General features: G+C 39.2%; 1 protein-coding gene across 2 annotated transcripts; it reads left to right on the forward strand.

The window, feature by feature from the left end:
* Positions 1-89: 89 nt before the first annotated feature.
* On the forward strand, positions 90-22,919 carry LOC116266052 (uncharacterized). Of its 2 annotated transcripts, XM_031647123.2 has the most exons (16): positions 90-500; positions 639-826; positions 950-1,136; positions 1,224-1,276; positions 2,718-2,861; positions 5,633-5,737; positions 9,457-9,582; positions 10,747-10,938; positions 11,910-12,016; positions 12,171-12,333; positions 12,449-12,514; positions 14,055-14,148; positions 16,679-16,791; positions 16,878-16,954; positions 19,036-19,189; positions 22,387-22,919. In XM_031647123.2, the coding sequence occupies exons 1-16, from the start codon at positions 227-229 to the stop codon at positions 22,795-22,797; spliced, it is 2,454 nt and encodes an 817-aa protein (XP_031502983.1). In that variant the 5' UTR covers positions 90-226; the 3' UTR covers positions 22,798-22,919. The 2 variants fall into 2 exon arrangements, with proteins under 2 accessions (XP_031502983.1, XP_031502984.1); XM_031647124.2 differs by lacking the exon at positions 19,036-19,189 and having other exon boundaries at positions 22,387-22,815.
* The last annotated feature ends 1,361 nt before the right edge of the window (positions 22,920-24,280 follow it).

Below are 24,280 nucleotides of genomic sequence, written 5' to 3' on the forward strand. Positions count from 1 at the left end.
ATCCAAAACGACGATGTGAAATTTTAGAGGTGCCAACTCGCGCCACGTCCAGAATGGCAGTTGGGAAGATGAGGGGAATGAAGTTTCCGTGGGCTTGTTTCTTGCTTCGCCCTGTCGGCTTGGTCTCTCTCTTCTTTTCGGAGTCTTGGAGAGTCCGTTGGGGACGCCCAGTACAACAGTCAAGCCAGGACTTGGAATTGTACGCAGTCCGCCTGTACCGTTGTTCATGGCAGCATTTCTATCCGTCTCTGCTCTCACCGCCATGGCGAAGGAAAGGAAGCCGCATTTCAGCATCTCTTCTCCTTGTGATGTCGTCGACATCCTTCGGAAGGACAAGCAGCTTATCATGAACAGTTTGGATTGGGCGAGGACCCATGCTCTTCCTAAGCTCGTCAAGAATATCGAAGACGTATTTTGGCTGAGACACCTAGAGGATCATTCTTCTCGTCCACTCCCCCAACCCAATCCTCCGCCATGGCCGCAACCCATGTATCCTCCAGGTGCGTACGTGTGGTCGCTCTCCAGTGAGCTGTGAGCCCCACCGTTAGCCGCCTCCTCCAGTCTTTTTCTTTCCCTTCCTTCCCCCTCCTCCTTCTTCTCATATTCGTTACAAGTTAAATGATCGTGGCCTTTGTCAGGTCTTTCGTGTGTTGAGTTGCTGGGTGCCGATCTCAAGGTGTTGGGAGATTGTGCTGATTACCTGAGAGATTACTTGAGTCTTGCATGTACAGTGTGGACGCTTCCGCTTCCTGACGTCTACGATCCACTGCTAGTTGCGCAGTACTTCGGTTGCAGACCTCATGTCATCCTCTTCCGTCTCATGGAGGTTGGTTTCCTGATTTTCTGGAATCCTCCTTCGTTTCATTCCCTTATTCTATTCCATGAGTTGCATATAAAAAATACATCTCAGTAGCCTGTTAATCCCGCATGTCACTGTGATTCTGCGAAGGTGTTCGCGTTGTTTGCTACGGCGATGTTTAAAATAAGAATGGCGGGTTTGTTGAGACAAGGACGTAGCGGTGGTGGCTGGGCATATGATCCCTCTACTTCCCTGGAATCTCAAGCAGAATCGGGGTCTTATTACGGACAAGTGTTGAAGGACGCGTTGCTGAGCCTTGGTCCAACTTTCATCAAAGGTTCGAAAGAACTTTCCTGGGAAACTTGCTTGCTTTTTGTGTGCGTTTCAAAGTGATGCAAACAATCGTTGTCTGTTGCAAATGCAGTTGGACAGTCGCTTTCTACGAGGCCAGACATAATTGGCCCTGAAATATCTGAGGTTCGTCGGACGTCAATTGTTTGACATCTTTCAATATTCGTGCTTTTTCAGTTAACAAGTTGTGCTCGTATTTGCGAATGTTGGGCTTCAAGGATTTCAAGTTGTTCTGTCTTTTACCCGGTCTACACAATTCGTTTTTCTTTTCATGTTTATCTCACTTGTACACTCACGAGTATCTGCTGCTATTACCGCTGTCGCTATTATCATCTCCAACACCTGCGGAATCATTCCTACCGCCACTTTAATCAGAAGTCCGGTTGTTAGCTTAAGCAGGCAATTGCTACTATTGACGCCGTAACAGAACCAGCAATAACATCACCATCACTATATAGAACCTTTCCCTGTTGAAGGATGAGCTTTGAGTCTTTGACCTTTCAGTACTTGATGTGCTTTAGATTTAAATTCATTGAAATGGACGATAGCAGCTTTCCTCTTGCTTAAGCCGTAGGCTTGTAAGATGCTATTATGGCTTCCATTGAACAATCAAGTGATTAAGGATTTGATTTGTTTTTTTCGGGATTGGTTGTAGTTTTTATTTTTTTATCATGTAAAGGTGTTAAGCCATGAGATCTAGTTTCAGCTTTGTTGTTGGTGAATTAACAGATTAACAGTAGCAATATACTTTTAGGAGAATATATTGCTTGGGTCAAACATGATCCAAGGAGCTTGTTCCTGCATGTTCTTCAGTTATTTACATGACAGATAACTAGTCCATATTTTAGGAAGTAGTCTATCTGTAATTGCTATAATTGATTGATTTCATGGGGCCCATTCATATATGCGGCCCTTGTGAAGGTGGTTTCCTTCTAGGAAGGTGATTACAGAAGACAGCCACATCACAAGGCTTTTGGACCTTATTACAGAAAAAGAAAAACCTTTTGTACTCTGATGTATCCCACAAAACCTTTGCTAGTATCTAGGTTTACTTATATGGGAGATGCCATTTTGTCCATCAGGTTGCATGTGGATACAGATATAAATGATGCGCCATTTATGAGGATGGAAACACTTGGAGAGCATATAGCAATTTTAGGAGACCTAGCTTGTAACACCCAAAAGTTTAATTCCATATTGACGATTGTGAAAATCTTCAAGGCTTATAAAGCAGGCTGGTTAAATGATTGGTTATCTTGGTTCCTTGCCTTTTTTTGGGGCTGGAACTGAAGTTGCTAGGGAGTGGATCAGAATCAACCAAAACATGAGCCTAGGCCCATTGTGGGAGTGAGCTAGGTTGTTACAGTGGTGTCAAAGCCATTTCAACACAGAGACCGGGGTCGTACACATGTTGACGCCTGTGCCTTAAGGGGGTCGTACACATGTAGACGCCTCTCAAATGTTAAAAATTTTTGTAAATTCATCAAAAAGCACCAATTTCGAGTTTTGTGCAATTTGTTTCATGTAGAAGCTTCTATTGTTGATTGGAGGCATTCAACATGTGCAGGCATTGTCTGAGCTACATGATCAAATTCCATCTTTTCCTAGGTGTACGGCCATGAAAATCATTGAGGAGGAGTTGTGTTGTTCAGTCCATGCCGCCTTTAGTTTTCTTTCAGAGGAACCCGTGGCTGCAGCCTCATTTGGTCAGGTGCTTTTCTAGAGTAATTGCATAAACAAATTTCTTTGATCTTATCTCTTTCTGGTGTGTTCCATGTCATTATGAATAAATATTTGATGTTTTTTTTGTTAGGGTATTGGTGCTAATGGTGTGCCTTATTTAGCGGAAATCACATATGGTGTGCCTTATTTAGCGGAAATCACATTCTTTTTTGCTTCTTAATGTAAGATCATATTGATGTGGTGTTTTCTATGATGTGATCAGGCTTGTCAAAGGCTTCAAAATCAATGGCCATAGTGTACCAAAACTTTATAGTTAAAAACTCAGTTTCTTATGTTGGGAAAACATGAAGTTAAATGCTTGGTACTCAGCTGGCAACCATGTCTCACTCAGGTTGAACTGGCCCGCCTTCCCACTTGCACCAAGTATTTGGACAAGTCTATCCTGATGTGGTGTAACCCGTGGCCATAATCTACCAAAAATTTATTACTGAAGGAGTTATTTTCTTATGTTGGGGAAACATGAAAAATGCTTGATCCTTAACAAGCAACCATGCCACAGTCAGGTCAATCTATGGTGTTTTTCTCAACAGTTAGGTGCCTTTCCTCATAACAAATCTTTACCTGGTTTACTTTATTTTTTGACATATAATTGCAACTGCCAATATATAGTTCATTCCTTTAGTATTACCGTTTTTTTATTATCTTAATTTAAGCAATTTGGTTAGGGTTCATGCTGTACTATTGATGCTCAATACTATGGCACCCCATTAATGATATTAGGGATGGACCTGCACTTTTTTTTCTGTTCTTTCTCTTTCTATCAGCCATAGGAGGATTTTGTATTTGGCCATGAATTTTCATATTTTCTTCTGGATTAGAATATTGAGTGCTTTTACTAAGTCTTTGTGGTTTCCAAGTATCCTTTTCACAGTATATCTTCTCATGGGCTTTTTTTATATGATTATAATTATTTTGCCAGTAAAAAATTAATTGATGCTTTGTTGAAAAAAGTGGTATTTGCTCAGCCTGTAAACAACATGAAGAAACTGTTCTAACACCCATTTGGAGCTATTGAGCATATAGGAATTTGTTTTCCCTATAGATATCCTGCTCCTTTTATTCTCATAGTAGTTGTGGAAGGAATGGTGATTATTGACCTCTGTGGAATCTTTTGTGTTGCATTGTCAATAAGTCCTTCATCTTGCTTTGCTGAACTAGTTTTCTGCACTATCATTTGATTTGTTTATGATACACCATTTCTCTTTTGGAAGTTTATTTTCAAGGCAGAAGTGAATTCATTTTGCTTATCTAAAGTACCTATTGATGTATATGTATTTGTCTATAATGACTATGGGCCCGTAGTAGCGTATCATGGATTGAGCTTGATTGAGAACTATCCTGTCTGAGATCTAATAAGGTCTGTCCTTGTTGACAAAGAGAGAGCTCTGATTAAGAATTCCTGTGTTGTTCTGAAGAAGATTTACACTACACTGAGGTCTGAACCTGAGTCAAATTAAGATTCAAAACTTACAATGCATAATGCTTAGAAATCTTCATCAGGAAATGGTGGGGTGTGGGCCATTGGTTTCCTGTGATAGGTCTGGGCTCCAGACCTGGAGCCAAACCCCAGGGTCTGACTTAAGTGCAGATAAGGTTTAAACCTGATGACAATCTAACTTTGTGAAATGGTTGTCATTTGACTGTTTACACTTTAGAACTGTGAGAGGAATTCACCAGTCATCATTTCTTTATTTTGTTTATAATGCTGTTACTGTTGGCAGCTACGGTGAATAAGGTCTACTATGGCTGGAGCCTTAGAATAGTTAGAATGTAACTCATATGACCGTACTCCATTCTAGGTGATGTATCCCTGTCAGTACGCCCATCCTGAGGAATGGTTAATTATGGTGAACTGGGTACTCCATTGTTTGGATCTGTGTCAGATTCAGATGCTGCCTGTTCTTTCTAATGTATTGATGACTCAATCTTTTCTTTTGGTTATGAATTGTGAATTACAACGCCTTGTGTAAAAGTATTTTGTTTGAATGTTGTGCATCATTGCAATGTATATATATGAACGATGAATTTGTTTTGTTTAAACTTTTGCCTGTCACACACACACACACATAGGAAAAGTCAATGCTGCCATGCGTCGGATGGTTGCATTGAACCCCCCTATATGTATGTGTGTGTGTATATGTATATGCATGTATTTATATTATATAATTATAAGATAGTGTATGTATACTCTAGCCATACCCATGTATCTACAGACTCTGTAACTGCCATGTCATACCGTACTTGTGTTTTGCACCCATACATGCACCTTCACATATGTGACTTGGCTAATAACATGCTATAAAAGGCACAATTGGGGAATTGTATGAGGAACATAATGGCTGCAGCATATGAACTCATATGACCACATTTGAGTGGTGTCCTGGTCCAGAAGTTGGAGTAAGGAAAACAGAAAGCCCACAAGCCATGCAGCTTTCTCATCGCATCATGAGTCATATATACTTCAGCAGCTCTAGGAATGCATTTCAAGAAGTGGAAACAGTTAGAATCATATATCCATGTTTCAGGAAGATGAGATCTTAGAGATTTGCTTTATGACATAGTATGTCATGGAGCTCAAGGTGGAGACAATGTAAACAGTAGAGGCATATTGTGGCTATCAGCATATGCACAAGTGCACATACAGATGCAAATGGGGGACAAAAACTTGTTTATGTATTCATTTGGAGCTTTGCTGTTATTCATTTTCTTGTCTCGATGATCCATGTATTGGCATTGCAGGTTTACCAAGGCTGCACCGTAGATGGTTATGATGTTGCTGTTAAAGTTCAACGGCCAAATTTGCATCATGCAGTTCTAAGGGATATCCATATTCTACGCTTGGGTGTATGTAAAAAACATTGTTTTAAATCTTTCTCTTGTGCATCTATTTTTTGTTTTAATTGATTAGGATAGTCGTGTCAAAGGCCAGTCAGGCAACTTGAATAAATCCCAAAGCTGTAGATTGCATGCATTGAAGATTTAAGCTTGCTCACCAATCAAATTAATAGTAGTTTATAAAACCTGTGGGTAAAGAAGCATGTCATAGATGTTCTTGTTCTTGTATTATTCTAGTTATTTTTTCCTTCTCTTCCTCGTTTCTTTTACATGTAATGATATTTCTTCTTGCAACTCAGGGTCTCTGCTTGAGCTTAGCAAATCTGAGTCTGGGTTTTTTTGTGAGCACAACAGAATGGAGCTTTAACTTGTTTTTCGCATAGATTGAGCTTCATCATGGCTTGGGCCTCTAGTGAAGGACGAATAGCTGAGGCTGGCATACAGGATAATCTTTTTCTCTTGAAATGTTTCTTGGACAAGAAAAAAGTCAATTTGATGAAGAAGAAACACAAAGTTTATTTAATCTCTCAATACAAGCATAAGCACACAAGGACAAGGCACAAAGGCCAACAAAGATGCTGAAAGGCGCTCAAACCTTAAACACTAGATCTCTTTATTAATCCCCAGTGGCAGTAACCACACTAAAGTGCTTACAAAAGGAGATAGCTGATCCTACATGGTTGGATCTAGATCAATTTCAGGTCTGATCTGAAATCACATGTGGCATTATGTCCTCTACATATGTAATGGCATGTTGTAATGTGTTTTGTTTTCTAGGGACTCTTAAGTGTCACAAAAAACACATCTTATTTGAAAAAAATGCCAAAAAAACGTTAAAAACAAGTCAGCTGAAAAAAGGGAAAAACGAGTTTTTTTGAAAAAATGCCAAAGTGCAAAAAAATGCATATTGTTTGCGTTTTTCAGATTTTTTTCACGTGTTTTTCTTTTCTTAATTACCAGATTTTTATTTTCAGAGTTTTCACATTTGATTTTAGTTTTTTAACTTTTTTTAAAACTTGACTAGATTTTCAACTTTGCTGTATTATACCTGTGAAAAAACTCGCCATTTTATGCTTGAAAACGAAATTTGTGCCGATGCTTAAGTCCATATTTATGACAGAATTAGGCAGATGCTGAACCTGCTGCTGCTCCTTCTTGTGCACTCTTTGCTCTCAGTTCTTTCAGGCATTCTTGTATGACATGCACATTTGGTCAAAATAACCTATCATGAAGCACATATGTACCATTGTGGAATCTGAGAAGTTGTGTTTAAGAATCACTGCTCAGCAGGGCTGATCACATATATTCATCATTTCTGTGTTTCAAACATGTTCTCAGCATATAGGTTTTTGAATGATTTCTCACATACTTTATTTAAGCTATTCTGAATTCAACATACATTTTCATCAAGCACTATACACATTCATGAAGACTAAGGAACTTTATAATCTGTTCACACTTTAGTTTCCAGAAAATCTTGCTGACATGGCTACCTACTTAAACTTACATTTTGTTTTTCAGCACATAATGCTAACCATGATATTCCCTTCATGGAACAATATAGTTCTCTATCAGCCTACTATATATATATTTGTATACATATGACCACATCAAAAGTACAAGACTACATGCTTCTCTCATGTTCAAATGTTCCAAATCACACACCACCATCAGAAAAAGAACAGCTTTTCATGAAATCTGAAAACCTGTTCTTTTTCTGACTTGATCACCACATGAATCCTAGATAGACTTGCAGTCATGCCTAATTTCTTGCGAACATGTTTTGCTGATCATATCATTCTCAGCGCGTGCATACACGAGTACAAATACTCATTTCTATAGGTACATTTGTACATTTATATTTATCTATTTAAATATAAACACAAGAAATGGTACATGAACTACTTGCCAATGTTGAATATTCCCATACCTGGAAAATATAGAATCTGTTCAATTCAGTTTGACTGCAGATCTGTCTATTCCAGCACAGTCCACCAGCACCCTAGTTTATGATGGTTGATGTAGTTGCTCACTCCACACTCTTGCAACATATATTTATTTATATATGATCAGGTTGTAACTTGCCTACTAGAAACTATATATATGTATAGTCCTGTTACTGTGTCTCAAATGCTTACTTGAGTCCTTCGAACAGAGATAGCCCTGATTTACTAGCAGTGTTCCAGACCTTCCTTCTTTCTTGGCCTATATATATATATATAGCCAGTTAGGTACAACACTCTCCAGGTTTAAGTCTGAGTAAGTAAGAACTCTGATACTGTCAGCACCTCCCTTGACTTTTTAGTTCCTTCGCACAGTCTACAACTAAGTCAAAACAGTAAGCTTTTGCTTCAAACATTCAGGAATGCAGCCAAAACAGAGACTTTTCTCTCTCTTATTTTCCCACTTTTTGTTGCTGGGAGCCTGGGACCCTTTTCCTCTAAGGCAGTAGCAAAAGAATAGTTGCAGTGGTGCAGTATAGGTTAAATAAGCCGTCTACAAGGCCACCAACCTTCAATTCTGAATTTGTTCTTTCCCTCCTTGCCAAGGCGCTTCAGTTCCTTCCTTCCTCCCTTAATGAGTCATTTGTATTTTCTATATCTCTTAACTGTCATTTCCTTGTTTTCAGTCACTTCATTTATTTGTACAGTTGCCTCATTATAACTTAATAACATTGTTTATTCCTACAGCTGCCTCATTATGATTTAAGAACTAGTTTGACTGATTCCAAGATTACACATAAATAAATAAACAAATAAGTATATATTACCTTTACTTATAATTATCCCTTAAACCATATATGTTATGTGTATTTTCCTGCATATATTTAATTGCACCTGAAAGAAAATATGTAGGGCCTTTCAGTTCATATACAACCAAAGTACAGAAGAACTACATGCAACACCTAGGTCTGAATATTTCCATACCTGGTAGATCAGGAATATGTCTGACTAAATCCGTTTGTAGGGCTGTTTGCTCCACTTCCATCTACTAGAATCCCCTTTATTTAACTGGAATTACTCAAATTGTCTTCTGCCCTTGCAGTCCATATACATTTTAGTGTTATAACATGTCCTTCTATACAAAACCTACATTTTATATATGTATATAGATTTGTAACCCACTTACCAGTTTCAGCCCTGTATAGGAACAGCCTGCTTCAGCCAGCACACCTCAACTTGTATATATATATAATTGTCTCTTACATGTATTCACATGTATAAAAATTTACATCCATACAAACATGTATATATACTAGCACATATATAGCACATATATTTAATTGCATATGATATGAAAGTGAAGGGGCTTTATTACTACCAGTTGGCCATCATGTCTTATAAACAAGAAGCCCCTTCTTGTATGTAGAATATGCATTGCTAATGCTTTTACAGATGTCAAAAAGTTCTCTTGTATTATTATTTGGTTTGCATTATATCCCTTATTTTTGGATTTTGTTTGTGTTCATGAGCTTGTATTCATTGGAGTACTTTGAGATATTGGAAAGGATTGTTGACATTGTCAGCCATATCATCCGGCTCTTTCCTTTTACATTTGTTTGGGTACTATAGATATTATGATCACCAGGTCTTATGGGCCTTTTTAGTTTTTTCATACATGTATCTTGCTTTTGAAACTATTACTCTTCTGCATTTTCTAGATTCTTGTAAAATCTTGCTTGCTATTTTGAAGGATATTTTCTTATGAGTTTTTATGTTTTGTCATAGCTAGGAATATTGCGGAGGATAGCCAAGAGGAAGAGTGACATTGCTCTTTATGCTGATGAGCTTGGAAGAGGTCTACTAGGAGAATTAGATTACAATACAGAAGCTAAAAATGCAACTGAGTTCCTGGTATTTGATGTTTCAAGGCTTGCAAGTATTATTATTTCTTTTGTGTAATAATAAAGTTTCCATTTCTGGTGCATTCGATATGAAGTCACAGTTTTATACACATTCCATCATTGTTGCAAGGTGACCTTAAGAGAGTAGTGAAAAGATGTGTACACTTGCAGAAACAGAAGAGCAGATTGGAAGAACTAGAGAAAGAGGAAAGAAAAACTAGAATCTCTGACATGTGGCAGATATAGGGTCTCCAAAGTCATCCTGTCGAAGAAATCTACTCCTAGATCTGTGTCTTAGATACCATAATAGATTGAAATGTCTAGAATTGTTCACCTGTAAACAAGAGAGGAAGACAAGAGAGAGAAGTGGGTTCTTGAATAGTATAATCGGCAGCCTCAAGGGAGATAGGCATGCCCTTATCCTCATTAATATGAAAAGCACTTTTACACGTCTAAGTAGTACAAATAAAATACAAAATTACAATATGGTATTATTTACATATCTTGGTAGAACGCACCCATAGACCCCTGGTTTGCATTCGGATCCAAGCCCAAATACAGAACACGTTTTTTCAAGCAGGATTGTGACAAAAAAGAGTAATAGTGATATAAAACTAAATGAGGGTCTTATATGTTAGAAGTCCCCAGAATCTGTTCAGAGCACAAGGGAAACAAAGATAAAGAAAAGTGGCCAGAGAAATGTCCCAATTGATTGAGACAGCTGTCTGTACTAATGAAAGGGTGTAGCCATAATTAGAACTTTTACAGTAATTCCCTTATACATAACTGGTGCTCACAGCAATAACAAATGGCATACAGATAAATAACAGAAGAACTGGATTCAGATTCAAATATTACACAAAAACACCCACTCTCTTAAGAGACATCATTTTAGTAAAAATACTAGGATTCAAGTACAGACTGTTGTACTTGTACCCTTCTATTCAGTCATATTATGGACAATGAGACAAAGTAAGTGGACAAAGCATGTGGAACAATGTGCTTTTCTGACAATGCTACTACCAAATTTCAGATTTTATGCTGTTCTTCTTTTGTGGATGTTCTTGTTGTCCATGCTCCTGTTTGATCAGATGTTAGCATGCATTGGTAGTGTCTGTAACAAATTGTTATTGTCTTTCGTTTGAAACCTTTACTTCTTTCCTCTCTTTAACAGGAAGCACATGCACAATATTCGTTTATTTCTATACCAAAAGTCTATCGACATTTGAGCAAGAAAAGAGTCCTCACCATGCAATGGATGGTTGGTAAAAAACCAAATGAGTTACTTTCTCTTTCTAGGTACCTGAGTAATCATGAGCATCTTGAGAAGCAACAGTTGGAAGCCAAAACGCATCTGCTTGATATGGTATGCTTCAAGGTGGAAGTAACACTGTAAAGTTTCTTTTGTTAAATGGAAACTTATGCATTTAGCACTTCTTAGCTACTAGCACATTGGCATGATTTTCATTTTAAACGAGTTGAAGATTTTCGTTGGCTAAGTTGTAACTACTAGTGGCAAATTGTCACATGGGTACTGCTGTAGAGGCAGCATACACGTACCGGTTGGGTAAGACACTGGTACAGTCCTGGCCCCTCGGTATTCATCAAACAGTACTGGATATGGTCAACGTACCTGCGACCATGTCTGTCTGATTTAGGACTCCATCCAAGTTGACCGAGCCATTTCCTGTCCAATATTTAGAGTTTCAGTTTTTTTTTTTTCTCATTGTTTATACTTAGTAAACTCATAGAGAGCTGCGTTTCGAATAACAAATGTTATTAATATAAGTTATATAACTCTACATCGAAGTTTGATGCTATATATTTGGGATTTTTAGTTTGTTATTTTCATATTTTGTTCACTCGTTTCTTCTTTAGAATCTATAATTTTTGACATGAATGTGTTATTTTGTTTGTTTGATTTTTTTTTCTTTTTGTGTGTGTGTATATATATAATATATATATATATATAGAGAGAGAGAGAGAGAGACACACACACACACACACACAAAAAGAAAATAAGAATTCAAACAAACAAAATAACATTCATGTCAAATATATATGTATGTATTTGAAGCGAATGCATAGGAAGCTAAATACAATGTAAACTGCTGCGCTTTTCATTTTCTTCCATAATGGTACAAGTTTAGGAATCTTAACATAGTTCCCCTCCCTTCTGTGGTTTCTTACTGTGGCATTGTGATTTCCTGTTGAATTGGATGCATCAGATCTAGAGATCAGTATCTTCTGCCACTCGGTAATTTTGTAACTTGCTTCCCAGTTCCCAGTAAATGGTATTTTCTTGGTAACTTTTTGGTGACCTTTCCTGTGATCAAGGTCAACAAAGGAGTAGAAGCATCACTCATTCAGCTTCTAGAAACTGGTCTTCTACATGCTGATCCACATGCTGGAAACTTACGATATACTCCTTCAGGGCAAATTGGGTATCATCTTTATACCTTCCAATTTAGCATGAGCAATTATTTTGGGATTTACATGCTTTAGGATATAGTGGCAGTCGCAGTAATGTGATTAGTTTGGTCATGGAACTCCCTCCTCACTTTCTCATGCTCTTCTGCTTTTGCTCTTGCATACTAGCTTTCTTGATTTTGGACTGCTTTGTCGCATTGAGAAGAAACATCAATTTGCGCTGCTTGCATCAATTTTGCACATAGCAAATGGTGACTGGCCTGGGGTTGTGCATGATCTATCAGAGATGGATGTGATCAGGCCGGGAACCGATTTAAAGCTTGTCACTATGGTATTGTATTTAAGATGCTTTAAATTTTTTGATGGGTCTGGCTAGGTGTTTTCTCATGGATTTACATATCTTCTGCAAATGTTGCTTTTTCATAAGACACATTTTGATGGCTCAGGATTTGGTTTGCTCACTAGATGAGATCACCTTCAATGAGGGAATCCCAGATGTCAAATTCAGCAAGGTTAGCTATATATTGGATAGTTTTTCTCTTTCAGTTCAGTTCAGGATCAGAAACGATCTGATTCTCTCTCTCTCTCTCTCTCTCTCTCTCTCTCTCTTTCTTATACTAAATTATCAGTATGCTGATAAAATAAAGAGTTGCACGGAGGAATATTCAGACTATGATATGAATATGTGTCCTATCATTGGCTACTCTTTAAGGGTGAAACTGTCCTCTTTCTGATATGTTATGTATCTGATGGTACCGTCGGTATATATGTACAAATCTCCTACTAGATGAAGTATCATCCTAATTGTTGTATTAATATAAAATTGCATCTACTATAGGTATGTATTTGGTTCACTTCTTATCACTCACCTAGTTTTTGAGAATGGTGTCATGTTTAATATTTTGGAAAACTTTGGTGGTCATGTATAAGCCTGGGCATCGGGCCGGCCCGGCCCGATAAGGAGTGAGGCTCAGGCTGGCCTGACACCCGAAACTTAGGCTCGGGCCCGGTCCGACACCTAAAACCCAAGCTCGAGCCCGACCCGATTAAGTTAAAAAATATATACTTTTAATATAAAATAAAATATAAATATAATTAATCGTAATACAATATTATAATTATATAAAATAAAATGTGTATTAAAAAAAATTATCGGGCCGAACTAGGCTCAGTAAGGCCCACTTGAGCCGGCTCGATAACTTATCAGACCGACCTGGTTTCTTTTATTCAAGCCTGAGCCCGGGCCTGAGTCGGGCCGGGTACCCGACCTGACATCTAGTCTTAGTCATGTAGACTGGGTGCTTGATTTGTGCTTAAGGTCATTATAGTTAGTGTAGAGCCATGTACAACACTTGAACCTGAGGTTTAAAATGTGAGGTTGTAACACCCCATTGAAAAGTTTATTCGTGTGTCCAAGATTGTGAAAAATCTTGGGGACTTATAAGACGGTTGGCCAAGAGATTTGTCCTGGTTCTTAGTCCTTTTAAGGCTGGAACAGAAGCTGCTAAGGGGCAGTTTGTGATCCGCTGAAGTCTCACAAGCTGACATGTTTGCCCTAAAGAAGGGAAAAGGTGGGGGGAGAGAGAATCATTACACCCAATTGAAAAGTTTGGTTCAATAGATAAGATTGTGAAGAATCTTGGCGGACTTATAAGGGGTTGGTCAAGAGGTAGTTTGTCCTTCATCATAGCCTTTTTGAGATTGACACCAAAGCTGTGGCGGGACAGGTTGGGATCCATTAAGCCAAGAGCCCGGACTTGGTGTGGGAGTAGGCCGAGTTGTTACAGAGGATGTGTATTCCTTGAAAGAGACAGTTATACCATTCCAAGTATGGAAATGGCTAGAGAACAATTAAATACTTAAATATATTAAGAAAATAATGGCTGCATATATCCGAGTCCCATTCTTCATATGTCTTGGTTTATAGCCCCATGTCCCATGAAGGTTAGGACCCCATCCTCTGAGTTTTGGGCAATCACATCCTTTCTTCCCAAGCTTAATCAACAATCTTCTTCTTTGTACCTTTTTTGTGACTACTATTACAATATACAGGTCCTTGGTAAGATCTGGTCAGTTGCTCTAAAGCATCACTTTCGTATGCCTCCATATTACACTCTGGTCCTGCGTTCTCTGGCTTCTCTGGAAGGTATGTGACCATTCATTGCTATAAGCGTGTCATGTGTACTTTCTTTGTGCAGATCAATGTAATATGGTTATAAACTTGCAAATGATTTTGTTTAAAAACTTGCGTTGGAGCTATGGTTATTTCTGATTTAATGTTATGGCATCTAGCATGTTCATGATCGAAGACAGTCAATTGAATCGAAATTCAGGACTTTTTTAGGTAGCAGCTGGACATTATATAACTACCTAGATGTTTCTCTGCAGATTTTGTGCACTTGAGTGCCAAAATCTCATGTGAACATTCTGCATAAGGATGATAAACTAATTGTGCATCAAGTTTGGGTGGAGATTAAAGATAAATTATAAATGGATGCCTAATACAGATGACTGCTTCGTTGAAGTTGAGATCAGGTTGCCACACGTATGTGTCAACCAACAAGTTGGATGACACATTTGTGATGGCATGAACTTTTAAATGCAAGTGGTCATATTCATTGTCCTTCTCCTGATATTAAATGAATTATTTCTAGCTGTATTTTGTTATCTCTTTTGCATTTTAACCTGTGGTACACATGTGATGCAGTGGGTAACAGGACTGCTCCTCTAACCCACAATCAACATCTGAACTAAACTACGGAAATCAAGAGAACATGGAATGAAACGAAAGTAGCTGTAGGAAAGAGAAACTCAAAGAGATTAGGGTTTCGTTAGAGTCAAAACTAATTACAAATGAGGCTCTAAACATCTTTATATAGCCTCAAACAGACCCCTGGATTCCAAATAAAATAATAATAACTACATACCCAAACGCTCTTGTTGCTTTGCTCCTGCGTCATACTCCTCGGGTTGGGAAAGAATCGTCCTCGACAAACCAAATCTCATCTTCAAAGATATACCGGTAGAAGGCAATGCTGGGTTTGGGCTACAGAAACAGATTTAACAAGGATTCAAGTTTGGAATTGAGTCTGTGTTTGGGACCATGTTTAGGTTTATTTAGACTCAAGTAAAGAGACAAATAGGTTTAGATTTAGGTTTAGCATGGAAATCAGGCTTAGGGTAAACAAGTTGGTTTGAGCTTGGAACCGGTTCGTGAACGGGAAGAATCGGCCAGGAATCAGACGTATCGGCTCGTCTCGAGTCTGAAATTGGTTTGAACCGGTTTTCTGAACCTCCTGGATCTTTGATTGGGTCTTGGATCCACAACTTGGGACCATACCCAAGGGCACTGTCGAGCTCGACTGCTCGAGGTCGGGCAAAACGCCCCACTCTGCCCGCCGCCAGGTACTTGAGGATGCTGAAGGAGTGCCTGACCGGCGGCACGAGTGCCGCCGCCGGGCAGGCCGCTCGAGGCCGGCGGTGAACTGGTTCCCACAAACAGGCGGCGGGGCTTCTTCCCTCGTTTTGGGTGGTAACCTTACTGCCTCCACCGTTTGACGCCTCTGGGTCGCCGGAGACAAGTGGCAGCGCCCGCCAACCCGAAGTCGCCGGAGGGGAGGAGAACCAGCGGACGATCCGGCGGACATGCCTGTTCCTTTGAAGAAAAGCTGTCGCCGCGGCCAAAAAATGCCCCGTCCAACCTCCGTTCGCCTGAAAATGGGCTGTCTGAGCTCCTGCCTCCGACTGCCTCCAATGTGTCCGGCGACAACTGTACGTACTACGTACAACAGCTGATGACCCACGATGGTGGGCGATTCCATCGCCGCGCGTCCAACACTCGCCCAAGTCGCCTATTCGACTCCAACTGGTGGCAACGGCAAGGGTTCTCCGGGGGACTTCTTCAAAATAGCTGGAGGCATTCCCATTGTCACGGTATATCCGTCATTTGGTTCTGGTTCCTGTCCCAAACCGCTACCGTTGGCTACAGGGTCCATCGGTGCCTCCATCGCTGGCGTTTGAGGGATGTTCTGGTCCTCTGGTTCTAGTTTCATTGACGGGTTATCTTGAATGTGCAACATCTGTGCTTTTATGGAATCCAGCCTTTAAGCGCATTCAAGGTCTGCACTCATCCATTCTTCCATCCTTTTCGAGCATTCAGCGAGGGCTTCGTTCATCCGTTGCATATCCTCTTGCAGGTTTATCATCATAATCAGCAGTTGTAACATCCTAGGGTTTTGCTTACCTGCATGTACATTTGCCTTCTGGGCTGCTTCTAGCATAACAAGATCGTTCCTCAAGTCCTCACCCACCCACAATCAACGTCTGAATTAAACTAAGGAAATCAAGAGAACATGGAATGAAACGAAAATAGCTATAGGAAAGAGAAACTCAAAAAGGTTCGGGTTTCATTAGACTCAAAACTAATTACAAATGAGGTTCTAAACACCTTTATATAGCCTAAAACGGACCCTTGGATCTGGATCCAAACAAATAACAATAAATAAAAATCCAAACACTCTTGTTGCTTCGCTCCTGTATCAACATGCATAGTAACGCTTCAGGCATTTTTTTTGTTACAATTTCGTGAAGTCATCTTATTGCTATTTGAGACCTGCAAGTGCATGTATTTAGTAGTTTTTGATGTAATCAAGAGCGCCACTTGTATCCTTTTTCAGGATTAGCATTAGCTGCTGATCAAGGTTTCAAGACATTTAAAGCAGCCTATCCCTATGTTGTTCGTAAACTGCTTACCGATAATTCAGCTCCTATGAGAAGAATTTTACATTCAGTAATACTGCTATCACTTCTTTGTTTCATTATATATTTTTTCTGGTATTTAACAGTGCTTCACTGATGAAATCCTCCTCTGTTAAGGTTTTGCTAAACCAAAAGAAGGAACTTCAGTGGGAGAAACTCACATTGTTTCTGGAAGCAGGTGGAGGCGGTTACATGTAAGAAAATTTCCTCTCCATGTTTTTGGAAATTTTGTTTCTAAAATTTCCAGTATATCATCCACCTAATTCTACTTAAAATAGATTGTCCTGTTGCAGTTGGCATATGCCCATAGAGCTTCTAATAACTTGTGCTGAGCTAATCAGGCTGAACATTAAATTAGCACGGAAGGACTGTTTCTAGCTAGAGTTCGAAGTGTATAGAGTGGAGAGCTGTGTTCATAATTAGAGTTCATTAATTTCTGCAAAGTGAACCCTTGCCCTTTCACTGTTAGCACTTTATTTTTTTTTTTCTTTTAAGTAAATGGTATTTCTGTGGTGTCTTAAGCTTGCTAATGATGTCGACAACTGTAGTTTGTAATTAATAATAAAGAAAACTAAATCCCTTTTCTTCAATTTGTATTTTATTGAGAGCCAAATTAAGAGATGGTGACCTCTAATGGAGCAAAGCTTGATGAACTCCTTAGATCGTGAGGCTCCCCTACTTACATAATAACATCATATTTCATAGTATGCTATTTAACACATATCTAACTTCAGTAGTGTGTGTTGTGCAAAGCTTCAAGCATTATCTATTATTGCTGCCTAATCAAATTATCAACCACTGTGTCATCTGGCATATATATATGTCATGACAGGCAGCGTTGTTGACACTTCATGCATGGCATTTGTTGACACTTTATAGCTGAATGCAAACCAAAGTTACTTTTAGAAAGCTGTATAGCCTTGCATATATGTTTTAGACTCTTATAAGCAACAGCTACAGGCCTAAAGCACAGCCAAGAATCAAAAAATTCAAATGAGAAAGAACTGAACTCCAGAAATTTTTATTATTAAAGTAAATAAAAATCTTGGAAGTAGCAAAAAGCCAAAAACATAGCCATACAATTTTCATCAGAATGAGCTAATCAATATCTGAAATTTTCAATTGATAACGCCTAACATGGGTTAACCTTGAAGCTTGTAGATTAGGTTCAAACTCTAGGAGTCCTTTGGTATAATTGACTCCTACATGTGGATAAATTCAGTTGAATGCACCTGCCATGGCTGATCTTTGAATTTTGTGATTTGAACTGCATTTCTACCTGAAATGGTACCTGTTGGAGGTGCAATGTGGGTGCTGCAATTTTCAATATTGTATTCTGTAGGTTCTAATTGGTTTTGTTGTTATTTTATATCTTAACTTTGATCTCGGGATTTGTCAAATTCACCTTGTGCTCACTGAAAGGAAAAGTAACACATATAACAGAAAGCAGGCAGAAGATAGGCAATGGTAATTGAATTGCATAGTGCAACTAGTGAGTAATTTTTATTAAATACTCTCTCAATAAGATATATTTTAATTTCAGCTCCCACAGATTGAGCTGTTGAGCAACATTCAAATCTATATTAGTTTCGTTATGCTACATGATTGTCTCAACATTTTCCTGTTCAAAGTCTGTACTTTGTAATTTTTCTATCATTTCCTGGTTGATCTTTATGTGTCTCAAAGGCAACACCACAGGAGGTAGGTGCCTTATGCCCTTATCTTTATTAATCTCTTTGGTGTCATCTAAAAATCACTTGGTGTTTTCTTTTCCTTTAAGATCCTATAAGTATTCAGCTGTTTCGGAAAGAAGCATAGAAAGAAAAGTGGTAATAGCATAGATTTTCCTATTGGAAAAATATACTAATCTCACATGCACTTATTATGTTTTCTTCAGCTTTATAAGTTTTTTTTTTTTTTTTTTTTTTTTTTTTTTGCTGCTGTGAATCGAATATTCCCAGATGTCGGTGGACAGGACCAACTACCTATTTTTGCTTTTATAGCTTTCTTTTGTTGTTTTTGTTTTTGTTGACATTCTCAATGAGCTTCTATCAACAACATCGGTTGGTGAATGACCTTCTTGACATCCATGATTGATTTATCTATTTTTGGGAGTGTCAATTTTATCGGATTGATGGTCTTCAGTAGTTTCAATATTATCTTTGTGTGCCATCTTCTATAGCGATTTTGCAAAAAATAAACTTGGTTGATTTATTATGTAATGAGTTTGTTCAAATAGTTCTGGCACATCACTCTTTTCATATGCTCATTGCAGGAGTCAAACTAGTGTTCTGACAGCACCCCACAGTGACAGTCCTGATGGAAATGTTGGCAATATTCATGGTAACATGTTGAGTGTTGCATATTTGGTACTGAGGCTCCTGCCTTCTGAGAATGGCGCTGCATTGAGGAGGCTATTAATGACTGTTGTATGTGTTCTCCCAAAATTACCAATAAAAGTGCCATGTAGTTTTGAATCTTAAAATGAATTTCTTGAAAGCTTGGTTGCTGCCATTTATTTGCTCATGAGTGAAAGTCATATTGGTCCATCTTTTTTATGGTGTATGCTCAACTAGCATTTAAGCCTGGGCATCGGAGAGTACCCGGCCAGATTTAGGCCTTGGCTCAGGCCCCAAAAAAAGGCACTGAGCCGGCTCGATAAGTTATTGGGCTGCTCAAGTGGGCCCGAGTACACCCGATTCAGCCCAATAAGATATTTTTAATATTTTTTTATTGATTTATATATATAATTATAATATTTTATTACGGTTAATTGTATTTATATATTATTTTTTTATTAAACAGATATTTTTACTTTTAACCAGGCCGGGCCCGGCTCGGGTTTCGGGTGCCGGCCCGATACCCAGGCCTACTAGCATTAATATTTTAATTTCCTAATTGATAGAGACTGTTAATCCTGCTTGTGTGCCAATTGATATCTGGCTATTTGGAAATGCTGGTTTTTTAGCTTACTATTTTCTCCCACCTGGATTTACATTATAACGTCTACATATAACCTCACTTTCTAAGGAAAAGATGGGAAAGGAAGTAACTTTGCTAGCCATCTTGTAACTATAGATAGAATTAGATCACATGCAACTTTGTTAGTCAGTGGGTATCTGCCATGCATCATGACAAGTCTCAGATTAGCTAACCTGATAAATGGAATCATACCTTGACATTGCTTCATCCTAGCATGATTAGTCACATGCAAGTGGTTGGTGGTCACGTACCACAAAACAGTCTTCAAGTGGAGGCAGTTATATATACATGCAAAAATGCATACAGTATTGGGGATGGTGGTTGGCTTGGTCAGCAATAGGCCTGGGCGTCGGGCCGGGCCGCCAGCGGGTACCCGACCCGGGCCGGCCCCACCGGCCCGATGCCCACCCCTACTCAGCAGTATCTACTTCTTTGTGAGAAGAAGAGGACAAAATTTGGTCAATGCCACCTTTGGGGATGCTATTGTACTTTCAACTAGAGCCATTTCAGGTGCTTGACTAGAGGGTTCAAGGGAGTGGAAAGGTCGATGGATGTACTCATTGTAACAACCCGACCCGCTCCTGGGCTCTTGGTTCGGCGGATCCCAACCCGCCCCTTAGCAGTTTTGGCTCCAACTTCAAAAAGGCTAGGAACCAGAACAACCATCTCTTTAATGACTCTCTTTATAAGCTCTTGAAAATCATTCACAATCTTCAATACGGGACTAAATTCTGGGTGTTACAATCCACTCCACTTAAAGCACACGCGTCCGTGCATGTAGGACCCTAGGTCCGAGTGTTGATCCGGCTCTGATACCATTATAACAACCCGATCTACTTCTACGCTCAGGCCTCGGCGGATCCCAACCTGCCCCTAGCAGTTTCGGCTCTAACTTCAAAAAGGATAGTAACCATGACAATCATCTCATTAATGACCCCCCTTATAAGCCCTTAAAGATCCCTCACAATCTTCAATACAAGACTAAATTTTTCGGATGTTACAATCCACCCCCTTTAAGGCACACGCGTTCGAGCGTGTGAGACCCTAGGTCCGAGTGTTGAACGAGCTCTGATACCACTGTAACAACTCGACCCACTCTTGGACTTGGGTCCTGGTTCGGTGGATTTCAACCTGCCCCCTAGCAATTTTGGCTGCAACCCAAAAAGGCTAGGAACCAAGACAACCATCTATTCAGTAACCCCTTTTATAAGTCCTTGAAGATTCCTTACAATCTTCAATATGAGACTAAATATTTGGGGTGTTACACTCCTGGCACTGCTTAAATTAAATATGAAAGATGGGAAGGGGAGACAATTTTGTTTGGAGAGACGTCCAACCTCCATGAATCACAAGGATTCCAAGTTGTCCAAATTTACATTGTACAAGGGACCTGTCCAAAGTGCATGCATCACAATGGTGCCTGTCCTTTTTTGTTTCTTTGATAGGCATACAGGTTTTAATTGCCATGGGTTGCACGGCAATTTTGCCATTTTTGTCCTCCTTTTGTGGCTTTCTTAGGCCCTTTGAGTTGCCTATCCATTCCTTGAGTACTAATTTTTATTTTCCTTTTCATACGATGGGCTGCCACAATATTCAATCTAATCCTAAGGCGAATGTGAAATGAATTTGTGAACCTAATCGAACTTGGAGGATAGAATCAACCCCTTAGTACGAATCAGCTTTTCAACTAGTTTATTATATCCACAATGGTTTTCTATACCCATATCTAATCCAAAAAACGTGGAACATTTTCTAGACTGATCTAATAGCAATTTCTGTATCATTATGACAGATGAGTAACAGAGTGGCTGTTAGTTCACACTTACTTGCGTTATTAAGACAGATTAACTTTGATCAGCTAGGACCGTGCAAATGAAATTTGGGGTAGTATAAGTCAGTCTTTCATAGCCAGCTATTGAAGAGATGCTCTGATATACTGCTTACCCAGATTGGTAGTGTGTGTTTATATGTTATTCCAGCTTATCTGACCCTTCCATGAATTGGGACAAATGAATAGCCTTTAATGGTTCATGACTTGTTCACATGTTCCACTGTTGCTCTTGGCAGTTCCTCCTCTGCAAACCAGAACAAAGTTTCTTTCAGATGTCGACCATGGTCTTCTCATTATCTTTTAACGCTACATGAGAGTTCATATGATTTTTCCTTACTGATAAAATAATTTGCACAAATATTTGCCTGCTAGAAGGCCTCCCCTATCTTATGTGCACGACACTGCTCCAGGCTCTTGTGCTTTGTTTGCTAGTATTTCTTCAAAATTCTTATGGATATAGCATTAGATGCATACAAGGACTTTCTTATACTTTCAGTTTTATGGGTTCTGTTGTATTAGTGTATAGTTCTACTTTGCGGCATTACTTTTTCTTGAAGAACGGTAGGCATCTTTGTGGCTGAAGCTCTTTTAAACAAATAGTCATAATAGGACTGAAAAACATCCTCCTCCCTTTTTTTTTTGGAAGCTTATGTTTCCTGCAATCTCATGCACAAGTGCAAAGATTTTTTTTCTTGGAAAGAGATGCAGTTGTTTATATGCATATATAAGGATATGCAGATTCTCCGAAGTGTCACTATGCTGATAACTCTGTCCATGTCTAAATTATGGCAATTTAACTGTGGTGATGATTAGGACCCTGTGTCTCTACTTCAAGCTTTTATCTCCTCTGGGGCTTCTTCATTTCGACAATGCGCTGCCCAAATCCTTGGAAACATTATGTATCATTGGGTATCTGAAGCTTTGGGGAAGTATGCGTGCATGGAAGTACCAGATGTGCAAGAAAACCACAAAGCATGTGGGACTCCTGTATCAGCCCATCAACTTTATAAAATTCTTTGGAGGGATCGCCGGGTCAAAGTAATTCTTGGCAGAATATTACAAATAATTTGGAGGAGGCCACTCCTGATGCTCAGATTTTCTTGGTGTTCTTTTTCGATATTGTCATCATCATTTTCTCAAACATTTTATCTTCTGTTACGGGGTTTGGAGGTACAAATCAACTTTTTTGGAACTCCAAAAAGACTGTTTGCTTTGAATATTTAGAACCAGCATTTTCCTGAATTTTATTTCCTCAATGAATGTGATTATGGATTATGTAACTTGTATAAGAACAAACAATATCAAAATATTTAGGCCTCAATGAATATTTAGACCTTGCATTTACAGGCCCTGCAACCATCATTCACCCAACGGATTATTTTACGGGCTCCTTGCGGCCTGCTCGTTGCTTCCAAATCGTGATGCGGTTGCCGCTGCTGTTCAGTCCCACCGTCAATGCTTAACCGATGCCTCCATGGTGGAGTTCGGCTCAGCCACCGATGGCTCCGGTGAACAAACACCCGTGATTGATGCTTTCTGCTTCCTGCCCCTAACTCAAAACGACGTTATGGGGTGAAAAATCAAAAGGGATGGGCACGTTTTCCAAAATCTAGTTACAATAACATTTTGGATGAAATTAGGTTATTAATAAAACGCAGTTTGCTGTCATCCAAACACGCTCAAATGTCGTTTAGGTGGTAAAATGAGTTTTTGCCACTCGAAACCTGTTTAGGAGTGGCATCCAAACCCACCCCTAAGTCTTTGGCTGTTATTAACTTCATCAACGGGGAAGCTGGTCAGAATATGCTTCTGCAGAAATTTTGTCCGGCATCAGTGGAGCCAGTGCACGTGGTTCTTCATCGTTTGCTCTGGCGTTTATTATGCTTCACGTAGAGCACAAATATCGTGGTCGGTGAAGCAATGATCTGCATTCAGGATAATCTTGTTCGAAGTTGACCAACGCCTTCTTTATTAGGGCAGGCATTCCTCTTCTGACACATTTCCTAAGAAAGTCTAATCGGGACTCTTGCAAGATCCTTTTTTTGGAAATTTGTGGAAACGGCGGAAAATTCTTGTGTTCTATGAAAGGTCATTTTGGAGCTCCCATGTCAAATCCTCTTGTTTCACAAGAATATTCATTCTGCGGTAAACGAAAGTAGTTCTGTTGCATTGGTATTCCTCTTCCTGGGATGCCAAGAAGAGAAACACTAAGTTTCATTCACAATGGATCCATCGCGCACCTGGGCTTACCCGTTTAGATGGATGATTATCGCCCCGATGTTACTGTTCGACCATGAAATGTGTCTCTTTGGCGAACAACTCAGTTTGAGTTCAGTCGTTAGGTATCTCCTGTAAGAAAGTCTGCGAACTGAATCGCGGTAAATGTTTTTTCAAAAATTCAAGAATTAGAGTCATATTACAATATCATATGCTATCAAGTCTACAAGGTTTTCGATTACTTAAGTCCTAATACCAACTCTATGGGACCCAATTATTCTCCAAAATCAAAGACAGTGCCAGCCAAGAACAGGGACTCGAATAATGCAAAGACCAGCTCGGACCTTTTATGCTTTCAGATTTTTTTACTCCTTCGTAATTAACACCTCACTAATGCCTTTGATCTATAACCAAGATTGAGTGTTTGTGATCATTATAATCAATAAAACTTAATATAAGAAAAAAAATTCTCAAATTTAGGACACCTAAG

This window comes from Nymphaea colorata, chromosome 12, assembly GCF_008831285.2.
Source record: "Nymphaea colorata isolate Beijing-Zhang1983 chromosome 12, ASM883128v2, whole genome shotgun sequence".
NCBI classification, from domain to species: Eukaryota; Viridiplantae; Streptophyta; class Magnoliopsida; order Nymphaeales; family Nymphaeaceae; genus Nymphaea; species Nymphaea colorata.

What these genes read in the sequence shown, in the direction of transcription:
- LOC116266052 (XM_031647123.2), top strand. Translation starts at nt 227, where the DNA reads ATGGCAGCATTTCTATCCGTCTCTGCTCTCACCGCCATGGCGAAGGAA. An exon ending in TTGGCCCTGAAATATCTGAG is followed by an intron (nt 1,277 to 2,717) that starts GTTCGTCGGACG and finishes CAACATGTGCAG; the next exon opens with GCATTGTCTGAGCTACATGA. An exon ending in TGAGAAGAATTTTACATTCA is followed by an intron (nt 16,792 to 16,877) that starts GTAATACTGCTA and finishes TCCTCTGTTAAG; the next exon opens with GTTTTGCTAAACCAAAAGAA.